The sequence below is a fragment of the Vigna angularis genome, chromosome 2 (assembly GCF_016808095.1).
Source record: "Vigna angularis cultivar LongXiaoDou No.4 chromosome 2, ASM1680809v1, whole genome shotgun sequence".
Lineage (NCBI taxonomy): Eukaryota > Viridiplantae > Streptophyta > Magnoliopsida > Fabales > Fabaceae > Vigna > Vigna angularis.
This window is the reverse complement of record NC_068971.1, coordinates 40,994,525-41,010,865: the sequence shown is the minus strand read 5'-3', so window position 1 is coordinate 41,010,865 and position 16,341 is coordinate 40,994,525. Positions and strand designations below refer to the sequence as shown.

The window sequence follows — 16,341 nt, the reverse complement described above, 5'->3', positions numbered from 1 at the left end:
AACTTTAACAGATTTTATTTTCAAATTCATTCTCTTTCGTTCTCAAATCCCTAAAAAAACAGACTTTGCTCTCAAATCTATCCTTTCCCTCTCACTGAACACACCCGACATTTTTGTCATTGGTAATCTCCCTTGTAACTTACCTGATACTCCTCAATCAGCCTCTAGCCAGGGTTTCCGAAGATGACGACGATACGCAGATTCTGCTGCAACGATCTTCTTCGCTATGCCTCCGTCAATCTTGACCATCTAACGGAAACCGTAAGCGTTTCTTCGGTCCATTTCCATTCAATAGGATACTGAATTTGTTGGTGCCTTGGTTAATTGTTTTTTTGGTTTCAGTTCAACATGTCCTTCTACATGACCTATCTTGCAAGATGGCCAGACTATTTTCATGTTGCTGAAGGTCCTGGAAATCAAATCATGGGTTACAGTGAGTCTTTGCCTTTGCTTTCTCACTCACCTGAATCACTATATGCAATAGCCACCTAGGTTGATTTCATTTTCACAATGAAATATCTTACAAAATTGAAGCATGAAAGTGACACAGAGTGATGAATGTTGCTCTCACTAGCTTATTGGTGGCAAGAATGATGGTTTAAGCACTAGCATGGGTTCGATAATGACAGTGTAGTCACATTTTGCAGTTGTTCTAAAACACGATAATGACAGTTCAGATATGCCTTCTGTTGCTTGCACACGCTAATTCAATATAGTTTATGTCTGCTTTACTAGTCTGAATAATGTACCTAATTATGGATCGAGTCGCATGACAATGGAATGCTAATGCTAGTATTACTTATGTAGTTATGGGTAAAGTAGAGGGGCAAGGAGAGTCTTGGCATGGTCATGTAACTGCAGTAACAGTTGCTCCAGAGTATCGCAGGCAGCAGTTAGCCAAAAAACTTATGAATCTGCTGGAAGACATTAGTGACAATATGTAAGCCATGCATATGTTTGATTTCTTTTAATATTCAAGTTTCTGGAACTTTCCTCGTCCTCTTTGCACGATCTTATTTGAATTTTCTTTTCCTGGTTGTTTTCTGGTAAATTGTGTGTACTCTGTAATACATGATGCGTAATCTTTTTCTTGCCCTTGTTGAAACTGCAAGAAATCTACTGGAAATAGCTGCATTTATAGCTTAGGTTCATGTATTTTTTTGGATTCATATACTTAGGAAGTTGCTTGGGTATTTGTTCTTGTTAATATAACATATATTCAATTCAGAAGTCCGTGTATGTGCTTATAAATGTATCTAATAATAATGTAAAATATATAAAATATGCCAACATTTCACAAACTTTAGTCCTTCCAAATAATCAAATTTCTACTTATCACTTAAAAGAGGTGGTAATTCAATAGTTAGTTGAGTCTTATGCAATGTTGTCTCCTCTCGGGATTGAGGTTGTGGAAATCACAAGAAATGGAGGGCTAGGTGGAAGAAGTGGTTGTAATTTGCCACACTCAAGTTATGTGTTTCTCCCTTTCTTTATGATATCCTAGAGAGAAGGAACTAAACATCTCTAAGTCTAAAAACCTGAGCAAAATTTTGCGAAAGAGTATAAAAAAATATCTTCAATTAAAGGCTCCTAAGCAGTCTTAGTTGTCTTTTGACAGTACTTTGATGATAGTCAAAGTCCACGGAGAATTGATTCAAGTGCCCCTAATCATATTATTCTCCTACACATGCTCTCCAAAATGTCATCATTTCAATAAGGTTGCTTCCTAAGGAATTTGTCATGTGGCTCCCTCTTCCCTATTAAGTTTGAGATCTGTTTTGTTCATATCCCACTATCCTTTTAATCTAATCCCTCTTAGTTAATTAACACACTTTCTAAATTTAGCAATATTGGATATTGATTTCTTTGTTATAAGAGGACATGGTATGAGTTGGATGATTGACATAGAATATGAATCCCATGCCCTTTACTATCTTCGATTAACTCCTTCCGTGTCATGTGCTGCTGCTGCATCACCAAAGCATTTTCAAGCATGTTTTGTTTATCCAAAATTTTCAAATATAAAAAAACTTGTTCCAGGTCTTGAATCCCCTCCCCTAAAACTGACTTATGCCAAATGGGCAAGCATGTTAACTTTTCCAAAAACAAATTGAAAGCAGACACGATTCTGCTTTCTGTACTTTTCATCCAGACATATGGGGACCAAGTCATGTATCTTGACCTCAAACATTGCCAGTTTTATTCATAAATTCTCTTAATGCATCTGGGTGATTTTATAGTGTTGAAATGTAATATGTTTTAGATATAGACTCTTTAGGAGTCTTCTATGTTTTTCCTTTGTTTTCACTGTTCCTACTTTCACTGTTGATTATGTTTGTATAAGTATGATTAGTGATGTATTAGGAAATAAGAAGAAATAATAGAGGTTTTGTTTTAATCTCTTTCTCTCTAAATATTCAAGTTGGCATCAGAGCCAACCACCGGGGCTCTCTGTCTGACTACCGATATCCGCCGCCGCCCCGCCGCCCCGCCGCCCCGCCGCCGCCCCGCCGCCGCCGCCGCCGCCGCCGCTGCCGCCGCCGCTGCCGCCGCCGCCGTCGCCGGTGACTCATTTTCTCAGGCGAAGTTAGGGGTTTTGTGCGCCTGCTCGAGCGCGACCCATCCCTGGTGGTCGCTTTCCCTGTTTCCGCTGCACGCGCCGCCACGCGCCTCCTTCCTCCGTCAGACGTCAAGCGCGTACTGTTCACGCGCCGCCTTATCCTTGCCGGACGATCATCGGACCACTGTCGTCCTGTTCGTCTGACTTTCCAGAGCTTCTTTTGGCTCTTATTTTACTGTTTCAGGGGCTGTAATTGATACCTAGGGTTTCCCCCTCAAGTTGGCTCTTATCTTTTACTGTTTCCAGATCTCATTTCTGATTCTGGACTCCAGATTCTTCTTACAGATCTGTCATGGCATCTTCTATTGGAATTAATTCCTCTCTATCTGCTACTCCGATCATCACTTCTGCAAAGCTCAATTGGAGAAATTATTTATCATGGTCTTCTGCTGTGGAATTGTGGTTTCTTGGTCAAGGACACCATGATCATCTTGAACAAGACATTTCTATGATTCAAGACGACGAAAAATCCCAATGGCAAAAATTGGATTTTCAGTTATGTGCAATTTTGTGGCAGTCAGTTGAGCAAGAAGTTCTAGATATATTAAGACCCTATAAGACTTGTTCATCCTTTTGGAAAAGGGCACAAGACATATTTGCTAATGATGTACAACGTCTCTTTGATGCAACTCAAAGAGCAGCATCTCTAAAGCAAGTCAATCATGACATGGTTTCTCATATAGCAAAGGCTAGGGCTGCTGTAGAAGAATTAAAGAACTTCTTTATAGCTGATTCATTAGAAGGGATCAATAAGAAGCTTGACAAGTTTTACATGGTCCTAATTCTGAGAAGTTTACACTCAGATTATGATCATGTACGTGATCAGATTTTAGCTGGTGATCAAATCCCATCAATGGATGGCTTAGTTACTCGACTTCTTCGAGTACCTACATCAGTGAAAAATGAGAATCCAATTGAGGTTATTGAAACATCAGCCATGACAATACTCCAAGGAAGAGGAGTGCCACAAGGGAGAGGAGGAAGCAGAAGCAACCGAGGACGTGGTGGTCGTAGTATACGTCCTCAATGCACATATTGCAACAAAATAGGTCATACTCGGGACAAATGTTATATTTTACATGGATATCCAGACAAAGTTGCTCATGTTTCTAAAGCTGGTGATCTAGAATCCAGAATTTCAAATGAAGAATATGAAGAATTTCTCAGATACAAGTCTGGAAAATCATTTAATCCTGGTCAATCTTCTGCCATGACCAGTGTGCCTACAACCAATCTATCTAAATCTGTGGAAGGTCATAATCCATGGATTCTTGACTCCGGTGCCTCTGACCATATCTCTGGTAACATTTCTTCATTTTCTTCTATGTCTTCTCCAAAAATTCCCCATCTTATTACTGTTGCCGATGGATCGAAAGTGACATCTCAAGGAATTGGCAAAGTTTCCTTATCTCCTTCACTAAATTTAAATTCAGTTTTATATGTTCCCCATTGTCCATACAATTTAATCTCCTTGAGTCAGCTGACTCGTTCCTTAAATTGTTCCATAACCTTTACTGCTAATTCCTTTGTTATACAGGAACATGGGACAGGTCGTCTGATTGGAGAAGGACATGAGTCTCAAGGACTTTATTTCTTAAAATCTTGTTCTTCAGTTTCCTGCTTTACTTCTTCATCCCCAAAACTTTTGCATGATCGTTTAGGCCATCCAAGTTTGCTCAAGTTGAAGATGATGGTTCCAAGTCTCAGAAATATTCAAGTCTTAGATTGTGAGTCTTGTCAATTAGGAAAACATGTTAGATCTTCCTATCCTAAAAGATCTGAGACACATTGTAATTCTCCTTTTTCAATTATTCACTCAGACATTTGGGGACCTAGTCGTGTTACATCATTTGGTTTTAATTATTTTGTAACTTTCATTGATGAATTCTCTCGGTGTACTTGGGTTTATTTAATGAAAGAGAGATCTGAACTTTTGTCTATTTTTAAGTCTTTTCTTAATGAAATTAAGAACCAATTTGGGAAGACAATTAAAATTCTTCGAAGTGATAATGCTAAGGAATATTTCTCTGCAGCATTTTCTTCTCTCTTATCTTCCCAAGGAATTTTACACCAGTCAACATGTCCTCATACTCCACAACAAAATGGCATTGCAGAGAGAAAGAATAGACATCTCATTGAAACTGCACGTTCCTTGATGTTGAATACTAATGTTCCTGTACATCATTGGGGCGATGCAGTCCTTATTGCCTGTTTTCTTATCAATAGGATGCCTTCTTCCTCTCTTAACAATAAAATTCCTCACTCTGTCATTTTTCCCAATGACACTTTGTATCATGTTTCCCCACGAGTATTTGGGTGTACGTGTTTTGTTCATAATGTCTCTCCAGGTCTTGATAAACTCTCAGCAAAAGCTATCAAGTGTGTTTTCTTAGGATACTCTCGTCTTCAGAAAGGGTATAAATGTTATTCTCCCTCCACCGGGAGATATTATATGTCAGCAGATGTCACATTCTTTGAGGATAAACCATTTTTTTCTTCCTCCATGGAGGATCGTTCTTATGTTCAACAAATGTTTCCTTTGCCAACATTTGATCCTTTAGTTATTCCTGATTCTGTACCTCAAACTCAAAATCCAAATGACATTGTTCCTCCACCTCTTATCACATATCAGCGTCGGACACAATCTTCAACTCCAAACACTGAAGATCCTCGAGACTCAGTTCCTCCTCCATCAGATCACCATACCATGGATCCTTCATCCTCTTCACCTTCTACTGATTCAGATGATAACTGGCCCATTGCCCTTCGGAAAGGTATTCGGTCTACTCGTAATCCATATCCTATTTATAATTTTGTGAGTTATCATCAATTGTCTCCTTCATATTTCTCTTTTGTTTCCTCGTTATCTTCCACTAAAGTTCCTAATAATATTCATGAGGCATTTGGTCATTCTGGTTGGCGACAAGCCATGGTTGATGAAATGATGGCTCTTGAACACAATAGCACTTGGGATCTTGTCCCTCTTCCTCCTGATAAGAAGGCTGTTGGTTGTAGATGGATATATACTATTAAAGTTGGTCCTACTGGTAAAATTGATCGTCTTAAAGCTCGGCTAGTAGCTAAGGGCTATACTCAAGTTTATGGCCTTGACTATAGTGATACTTTCTCTCCTGTGGCTAAAACCAGTACAGTTCGTATTTTGCTTGCTATGGCTGCTATTCGTCAATGGCCTCTTTATCAGTTAGACATTAAAAATGCCTTTCTTCATGGTGATCTGGAAGAGGAAATATACATGGAGCAACCTCCTGGATTTATTGCTCAGGGGGAGTCTGGCTTGGTTTGTAAGTTACGTCGTTCTCTCTATGGCTTGAAGCAATCACCTCGAGCTTGGTTTGGTAAATTTAGTCAGGTAGTGCAAAGGTTTGGATTGAAACGATGTGAGGCAGATCATTCAGTGTTTTATGGTCACTCTTCTCCTGACAAATGTGTTTATCTCATGGTGTATGTTGATGATATTGTTATTACAGGAAATGACATATCCAGAATTACTCAGTTAAAGAATCATCTGTTCAACCACTTTCAAACTAAAGATCTGGGTCGTCTAAAATATTTTCTTGGTATTGAAGTGGCACAGTCAAAAGATGGTGTCATCATTTCACAAAGGAAATATGCTCTTGACATTTTAGAAGAAACAGGTCTAACAAATTGCAAGCCCATTGATAGTCCTATGGATCCAAATCAAAAGTTAATGAGAGATCAGGGTGAACTCTTCTCAGACCCAGAGAGATATAGAAGGCTAGTTGGAAAACTCATCTATCTCACCATAACAAGACCCGATCTTTCTTATTCAGTTGGAATTGTGAGTCAATTTATGCAAAATCCACATGTTGATCATTGGAATGCAGTGCTTCGCATTCTCAGATACATAAAAGGAAGCCCAGGACAGGGACTATTGTATGAGAACAAGGGAAACACTCGAATCGAAGGATATTGTGATGCAGATTGGGCTGGTAGTCCAATTGATCGAAGATCGACTACAGGATATTGTGTTTTACTCGGTGGGAACCTTGTATCTTGGAAAAGTAAGAAACAAAATGTTGTTGCCCGATCTAGTGCTGAAGCTGAATACCGATCTATGGCTCTAACTACATGCGAACTTGTGTGGATTAGACAACTTCTTCAAGAATTGAAATTTTGTGAAAATGAGCAAATGAAACTGTACTGTGACAATCAAGCAGCTCTTCACATTTCTTCCAATCCTGTGTTTCATGAGAGAACGAAACACATAGAAATTGACTGTCATTTTATTAGGGAGAAGTTATTATCCAAGGAACTAGTTACTGAATTTGTCAATTCTAATGAACAACTTGGAGACATTCTGACCAAATCTCTAAGGGGGCCTAGAATTCAATTCATATGTTCCAAGCTTGGTGCATATGATTTATATGCTCCAGCTTGAGGGGGAGTGTTGAAATGTAATATGTTTTAGATATAGACTCTTTAGGAGTCTTCTATGTTTTTCCTTTGTTTTCACTGTTCCTACTTTCACTGTTGATTATGTTTGTATAAGTATGATTAGTGATGTATTAGGAAATAAGAAGAAATAATAGAGGTTTTGTTTTAATCTCTTTCTCTCTAAATATTCAAGTTATAGAAAGAACAATATTAGTTCTGTCAATTTAATTTTTTATAATTAGAACAAAACTCAATTGGGAAAAGGAATTAAAATTCTTCAAAATGACAGTGCTACATAATACCGTTTTTTACATCTCATATTTCTATCAACAGAGGGTATCATGAAGGTGTCTGATACGTTAGAAGCTGACGCAAAATTTCTTGTAGTGGAAATATGGAATTGCGGTCCAGGGTTTGAGTATTCTGATTTAGAGGTTTTAACATCAGAGGATTTTCAAGTTGTTTTGAGAAATATTCTTTGTAGACCTGGATTCCATTTTAACATATGGAGATAATCCTTCTTAACCATAAGTTACTTTGAGGAAGAAACTTCTCATGGATGTTGGTGCAATTGCAGGGATTCTTACTAATCTTCAGGTCTATCATGACGATCCTGCAAAAGTGAAGTACCTGCTTCTACCTACCAAGCTGTTTGGTAGACGTGATGGGAAGAAGGCCACCAAAGCTGATGAATCTATTGATGGGTGATCAAGTCTTGTAGCAAGTGTTAATCCAAGGGCAGAAAGGAAGCCTTGAGGCAGCCATGTGGGAAGTTGTGGCAACAATTAAGAACTAGTTTCTAGACTTCAACCTTGAGGACAAGGTTGTTTCTACAACAGCGTATCATGATGGGATATGTAATGTGTATGTTAGGAGGAAACATATTAAAAAGTAGTTGTTAGGTAGATTGAGACTTTCTATATATAGTTGGGGGTCTTCGTATGCAGGGACGCTTTTTGGATGTTTGGAGAATTATTGACAGGATCATTGCCATCCTGCGTGAAGGGAACATTGTCCCTTGGATGCATTCATGCTGTACTTGTTGCCTAGAATGAATAATACGAGATCTATTCAGTGAGTTTAGGTGTTTGCAGTGGTTTTCCTGTTTTCCTCTATCTAGAAACCTAACAGCTCCCTTTCCATAGTCAGGTCCAGTATTGTCCCTTGTATAGGTATCATCTATTCATGAAAAGTTTCATTATGTTTCTCCAACCAATGTTCAAACTTAGTCATCCAACCACCTATAGTACTACTGTTGAGAATGAGTTGTTGGTCTAACATTACATGAAGAATCAAGTGGTCATGTCCTATTCAACCAACCTGCCACGGAACTTCCTCATCCAAATTTTGATTCTCCACATGCTCTTAGAAAAGGTATTTGATCCACCGTAAATCCTCATTCCATCCTATCTATGAAAGTTTTTACGCCATCATTGTATGTCTCCTCCATACTTCTCATTCATATCTTCTATCACAGTTCAAAAAATGTTTGTTGGGATGGAAACGAGTTATGATTTATAAACTGTAGGTGTTTTGAGTGCAGTGGTAATTGGAAGTTATTCTCTTTTTGGGAACTCGAGTAACCTTCAAAATTTTTTTTTCGAAGAAGGTTCAAAACATCTATGCAAGTGACATTCAGTGCTTGTATGATGTTGCTGAAAAGTTAGCTTCTCTCAAACAAGGTAGTCATGATATGGTTTCTCTTGTTAAAGCTCAAGCTGCGGTGGAAGGGTTAATAATATTCTTGGATGATGATTCACTGGAAGGAATGAGAAAGAATATTTATAAATTGTTCATGGTTCTGATTCTATGAACTTTGGAAGGAATAAGAAAGAAACTTGATAGATTGTGACCAACTCCTAACTGGTCATGAAATTCCTTCAATGGATGGCCTGATTATGATTTTGTTTGTTGTTGAAGCTGATGTTGCACCTGAAGAGTTAAGAATGTTCTTGGACGAATGATTCATTGGAAAGAATGAGAGAAAAACTTGATATATTGTGTGAGGTGCTGATTCTATTAACTCTGGAAGGATTGACAAAGAGACTTGATAGATTTGACCAACTCCTAACTGGTTATGAAATTCCCTCAATGGACATCTTGATTATTAGACATCTCCATGTTCCATTGAAGTCAAAACAGAAAACTCATTTGGGAAAAGTCAATCAAAATCTTGAGAGACATAGAAGATTACTGGGGAAACTCATTTAACTCACAATCACAAGACCTGCTCTTTCCTTTGCTATTGGAGGTGTTAGTCAATTTATACAGGACCCTCGTTATTACCATTGGAATGTTATACACATTCTTAAATATATCAAAAAGGCTCCCAAATCAGGATTGTTTTGCGAGGATAAGGGAGACCATCAAATCTTTGGATAATTGGGCGGGATTCTATCACAAACACTCTACTGCTGGATACTATGTATCCATTATTGGAAATTCGATTTCTTGGAAGAGTAAGTAAGAAAAATGTTGTTGCTCGGTCTCAAAAGCTATATATGGAATTATGGCCGTAGTTATTTTTGAACTTGTGTGGATTAAACAACTCATTCAAGAGTAAAATTTTGTGAAACTCAGCAAACGAAACTATATTGTGATAATAAGGCAGCCATGTTGCCTCCAAGGTGTTTCATGAGAGAACAAAACATACAAATATGAACTGTTATTTTGTTCAAGAGAAGTTCTTATATAAGGAGATTTGTACTAAACTCATTAACTCTAGTGATTAATGTGTAGATATTTTAACGAAGTCCTTGAGAGGACCCTAAATTCAATTTATTTGTTCCAAGCTTGATGCAAATGATATATATGTTTCAGCTCGAGGGGAGTAATAAGATAGTTGTTTATTATCTATTGTGACAGCTTTTATAAAGCTTATCTTTGCTGTATCTAGAGAGGTCTATGCTGTACCCTATTCATTGTTTTCTACCTATTTTAGTCTCAAATATATATAAAATATGTGCATCATCAGAGTAACTTGAACCGACTGATTTTCTCCTAAGCTTTCAACTGCATTTACTTTATTGTTTATATTGATGACATAGTCATTGCATGTTATGACAGAATAAAAAAATTCTTAACTGATAAAGCACTAGTACAACCAAAGATCTTCAAAATTTTAAAATACTTTTTTCGTAGTAAAGTGACTCAATCAAGGGATGGAATCACTGTTTCCCGAAAAGATGTAAACATTAGACATACTTAGAGTAGAGGTATGTTAGATAATAGACCTATTGATACTCCCATGGATGCAAATCACAAATTGTTACCTGGTCATGGTTAGCCTTATTTAAATCTTGAGAGATATCAAGGTATTGGTTGAAAAGTTCATCTGTTTCAAAGACCTCAAATTTATTTTCAGTTGGACTAGTTAGTCAATATATCCAATCTACAAGAACCTGTGATTTTGTTTTGGATTAACTCCTTCAAGGATTTAACTTTTGTGACATCTAGCTGAGAAATCAGTATGTGATAATCAAACAGTCGTTCATATTGCTTCCTATGTTTCATGAAAGGACAGATATAGAAATTGATATTCCTTTTCGAGGAAAGGTTCTGACAAGAAATGATTACTGAACCTGTTATTTCAAGTGATCAACCTGCATCTGTGTTGACAAAAATCTTTAAGGGGATCTCAAATTCAATATACTTGTTCCGAGCTTGGAACATTCAACTATGTGCTCCAACTCGGGGGATTGTTGGTAGTAAATCTATTGGAAATAACTGCATTTAAGCTTAGTTTCTTGTATTTTTAAAATTCACGCACTTAGAAAATTGCACCTGTATTTATTCCCCGTGTAAATACAATATGTAATGAATTCAGATATGACTTTTCTTTTGCCCATTACATCTATAGTTTTGACTGGACTGGATAAGTTATTTTTATTTGCATATTCAATAAGGATTATATTTATATATTTTCTGAGTGCTAAAATCGCAAATTTCTTAGTTCAAATCCTAAAATTCCCACTTCTCTATCATTGTGACTTTCTTTTTGCCCATTGCGTGAATAGTTTTGACTTTACTGATAAGTTATTTTTATTTGTATATTTTATAAAAGATAAAATGGAGCAGTGATTGGGTAGTTTTTGGTGTGTGGGGGTTGCTCTCTGGGTAATAAGACTCATGGATGCGATACTAGTTTTAGTAGACTAGGCCATCTCCAATGCATGAGGCCTTACCTAGGTTTTGTTTTACTTAATTGGGTCCTACATTGCCACGTCATTCTAAGCCCTTTGTGCAAATTTTGCTCTAAAGCAAGGTTCTTATAAGATCCACATTTTTATAATTTTTTATTTACACTTCAATTTTTTACAAGTTAAAGATTAATTTATTGCATTTTGTTCAGATTGAAAAATATTTTTAGTCCTAAGACCCAAGATCTTATTTAACACCCTTTACATGCCACCTCTACATGCCCCAAAGGAGATTTCTTATAAGATCTAAGTCTTAAACCTAAGACCCTGGCTATGACTATTGTATTGGAAATATCCTTAATGACATTATGTTTGTGTGGATGTCTTGCCTTGTATTAAATAGGAATGTGAATTTTGCAGTGACAAGGCTTACTTTGTTGATCTCTTTGTGAGAGCATCAAATGCGCCAGCCATCAAGATGTATGATAAGGTAATGGTTATGCGAATTTAGTTTTACAACTTAGACCCTCACTTTCTTTCTTATGTGTTTAATTGTTTTAAAGTGGTTTCTTAGATATATAGAAGGATAGGGAGATCTCTCTGGCTGTTACTTTTATACTCCTTGTTTACTTGTTTTATGTGCTGGTAGGATGGTTCCTAATGCACTTATTTCTCTCTCACTATATTATTTTTTTCTTTTAACAAATAAAACAATTGAAATAAGGGAATAAATGATTGCACACTAAGCTTTTATTTAGTTATAATTATAAAATTAAGGAACCTATCTCCTATATAATCAAGAATATTCAGATTTATATATGTATAATCAGAAACATTTTTATGTATTCCCATATCATATCTTTGTTATTAGAGCATATTAAATCTCCTCATATTTACTGTAAATAATTCATTTGTGTTGTCTCAAAAATACAATTTCAACACAATGTTTTTCTCTTTTTTAAAGTTTAACATGGTATATCTACAACCTTTTTCAAAATTGCGTTGACCTAGTAGACCTCGTATCTCTAGTGGATTCCTTTATGCAAACCTTTCTCCTAGGTCTGCATTCACTAACTTGGCGCCACATACAAGAAGCTTGGGGTTGCACCATGCCAATCTATCAATCATCAACGCGTGCCACTCATCCTCGTTTGGTGGTCCGATCCGATCTACTATTCCCTCTCAGCTTATTTTCTTTTTCTTTCCAACTTTCAGGAAAAAGAATGTCTTCCAACACTATATCAACCTCTAGAACAAGTTTGTCCTTCTTTCCTAACCAGACTGTTTTAATTTACAAATCCCATCTCATTATCACTGTTGAATCCATTCCTACAAAAAATTGAGAACAATGGATAAAAATTGATACCCAACTCTAGAGTTATTAAATCCACTCTTCATACCTCACTCAAGCGCAGTTTTTGTCTTGAGACGTGTGCATCAATTTGGAGTGAGGTTCGTGCCCTTTGTACAAGTACAAATAACACATGGCATCTATATGATGTGTGCCAAGATCTCTTGACACTTCTTGCCCCACGAAATTTTGAGGGTCATATGTCTACTTTTCTTGGGCGGATTCATGTTGCCTTACATGATTTTAGTGAGCTCCACCATCTGCAGATATGAAGAAGGAACTTGAGAACCACATTACGATCTTTATGACCTTGGACTTATATGGCTTGTCACAAGAATATGTTGCTACCCTGTGATCAGATTTTAGGATTGCCATTAAACCTTACTATGACTTCCGCATTATTTGTGCTCCTATGTGTTTCTCACAAAATAAACACGGAGAGACATACTGTTAGGAAGCTAAAGGTATATGAGAGGAGGAATAAAAGAGGAGGGAAGTAAGGGCCGAACGGTAGGGAATAAGGGCCGAACAGTATATATATTAATACTGAACGGTTGCTGCAAGGGAGGAAGGAGCGAAGGGCCGAACGGTATAAAGTGATAATACCGAACGGTAGAGAGTTAATGTTAGGGAATTAAATAGCGGGAACATTTGTTAGTTTGTTAGGGGAAGAGAGAGTATAAATAAAGGCTGAGTTGGCTGAGGAGGGTATCAAATATTTTGTTTTGGTTTAGACTGGACCTCTTGGCCAGTGGAGGAAGGGAGGCTTCCTTGGGAAACATTTACTTGTATTTTCTTCTTGATATACATTACAGATTCAATAATGTACATACACATACTTTCATCTTTTGCTGTTTCAATTATTATTGTGAGAAGAGTGTGTTCTGTCTGCTCGTGAATAAAATAAAGGAACCTAACACATACTTTGTCTATAGAGGAGAACAGTTCCTTTGCATCACATAGTAATAATTATGAACACTCTCACAAAGGTAATTCTAAAAGATGTCGAGAATGTGAACATTGCCACCGCCTAGGATATATACAATTGACATGTGTTGGAAGTTCCATTGGAAACCCTCTCGTTCACACAATATTACTCAAACATATATTGTTGAGTTACTTGTTGCTCCTGCACTATCGATTGATCTATCTTCGACAACATTTAAAAATCTATCTAATTGTGGGCAACATGCCAATCGAATGGTAACACTGCTTCAATGGCACTAGTAATTCATCTGTTTGTCTATGTCAATCTCCTCTCATTGGTCCTTGGGTCATTGACTCTAGTGCAACTAATCCCGTATAGTAATCGTTCTCTTTTCTCTTCCTTTACTATTGTCATCAATTTTCCTTTTATAACTGTTGCCAATGGTTCACAAACACAAGCTTGTGACATTAGTACTACCTAACCTCCCGCATCCCTTGTTGTCTCTGATTTTTATATTCATAATTCTCCATTTAATTTAATAGTTATTACCTGATTGACCCAATCCCATGATACTATCTCTCTCCATCACCATTCGTATGTGCATTGATAATCCGTCAATGATGATTCATGCATAATTAGGACATCTTGGGTTGACAAAATTGCAAAAGATGGTGTTAAGTTGCAAATGTTTGTCTACTTTGAATCGTGTTAGAAAATATATTCATTTTTATTTTGTTGATAGTCTTCATAAATGAGCTTCATCTTCTTTTTCTTTAGTTTACTTTGATATTTGGGATCCTTCTTGTATTGCCACCCCTTATGGTTTTGAATATTTTGTTACCTTTATTGATGATTATTATAGATGTCTTTGGATTTGCTTAATGAAGAATCAATAGGAAGTGTTTTCTACATTTCAAATTTTTTTATAAGAAATATAAGCACAATTTGGTGTATCCATACATGATTTTCATGGTATATCCAGAAAATCATGGAATCTAGTGATATCCTTCATCAAATTTTTTCCTCGTATTTCTCAACAAAATTGAGTGGTTGAATGCAAAACCAAATATCTTATTAAACTACTCGAACACTTCTTTAGTCATCTTCCCTTGTCACTTTTGGGGGAGATGTTGTCCTTATTTCATTATTGAATGCCATCATTCGTACTTAATGATTTGGCAACCCACTCTATTTTTTTATGCATTCCCTACATGTTTTTACATAACCTTACACTTGGATGTGATAAACTTTCTCCCCGATCAATTCAAATGTGTTTTTGTGGAATTTGGCGTCTTTCTTTGAATGTACTCCATATTACACAACTATTTTATCCTAATGACGACATATATAGTCACTTTTCCACCATCGCCAAACTTCCTTCATCACCACCAAATGACTCTGCGATAACTTGAGATATTTCTTTAGCACCTCTTCAAGTATATCAACATACCTATTGAAATTCTAGTCTGGGATCCATCTTTGACGGTGATACAATGGAGGTCATGTATGATCCTACTTAAATTAAGACCTTTTGATTTCTCAATCAAAACTACATCATCTACATAAAGCATGCATTTAGGGATAGTCTTTTGAATGTCCAAGATTAGATTAAAAAACAAAATTGTGTCATCCACAAAAGGTATGCAATTAGGGATTATATTTTGAATGACCCGGGCATCCAAAGCTAGATTAAAACGTAGGGGGTTAAGGCTGAGTTTCGAAGTAATCCTATCTCCATAAGAAAGATTGGTTTTGCCTCTTGAAGTTTTCACTTTTCACCTCTTGTAGATCATACTACGTGTCATGCATAGACCTAATATAAGTGATGCTAAAGTGGGTGATATATATCATTATAGGAGATATATTGATTAATTATATCAATAGATTAGAAATATGATGTCTTGTTTATATCTTGGGACAGGGGATTGCCATCCCATATGTTGGAATAGGGTTTATTTCTTACAGTAGGATTTCTTCAGTCTAAGATTAGAGTTACTAACTACCTACTTTCCTGGTTGACATCATAGCTTGGCTATGTGATTTATCGACGGGTGCTACGGTACTATTCTGGTGAAGAAGATGGTTTAGGTATGCTTTTAAGTTCTTGGTTTCTATTTTTGCTTCTACTCTGTTTTAACAAAACACATGCTGTTATGTATCCATTATCATTTTATGCTTTGTTTTTAGATATGAGGAAGGCTTTGTCTCGTGATGTTGAAAAGAAGTCCATTATCCCTCTTAAACGGCCAGTGACTCCTGATGAGTTAGAGTATGACTAAATGTGCTTTCATGCAGCTGTATTGCATGAGCTTATTGTGTCTTAAAGTAAATTATATAGGTTTAGTATTTATGCTAATTGATTTACATTTGTTTAATCATCCGACTTCATAACCAGTTACATATTTCAAGATTGAGGTAGTGGGATGTAATCTATTAAAAGTTAATCTTGCTCTACTAAAATTTTGACATGTTAGAAGTAATCCCTGTTTCTACTTTGATAGTTTGTCAACTTCAAAGGAATTGATCATAATAATATTGGAACTTGGAAAGCTTAGTAAACTATAAAACTATCCTGAAAGATAATCCAGCTTATAACACGAATAAGATTCGTAGGCCTATACGTCATCAGTCTTTGGTAGTTTTGGTTGGTGCTGCATTTACTCTCTTTTTTAATGAAATCTCGTATTATCCTTTATGTTATAGTTAAATAACACGTGCACATGTAATTTCATTAGATTAAAATTATCAAATCAATGAGACTAATTTCATCTGTTCTTCTCTCTAGAATTTTTTGACTTCGTGGCTTTCTGGTTTTTCCATCTGTACCTGCCTCAAGGGTCCTTTTGGCAGAGTCGGAATCCAATCCATATTTAGAAAGAAAATGATC

The 16,341-nt window shown here is 36.5% G+C and overlaps 1 protein-coding gene across 1 annotated transcript; it reads left to right on the top strand.

Annotated features, from left to right (window-relative positions):
- The first annotated feature begins 25 nt into the window (after nt 1-25).
- LOC108347997 (N-terminal acetyltransferase B complex catalytic subunit NAA20) lies at nt 26-15,914 on the top strand. Its single transcript, XM_017587490.2, has 6 exons — nt 26-261; nt 343-433; nt 808-940; nt 11,596-11,665; nt 15,482-15,542; nt 15,642-15,914. Exons 1-6 carry the CDS (start codon nt 184-186, stop codon nt 15,731-15,733), a joined length of 525 nt encoding a protein of 174 aa, XP_017442979.1. The 5' UTR covers nt 26-183; the 3' UTR covers nt 15,734-15,914.
- The last annotated feature ends 427 nt before the right edge of the window (nt 15,915-16,341 follow it).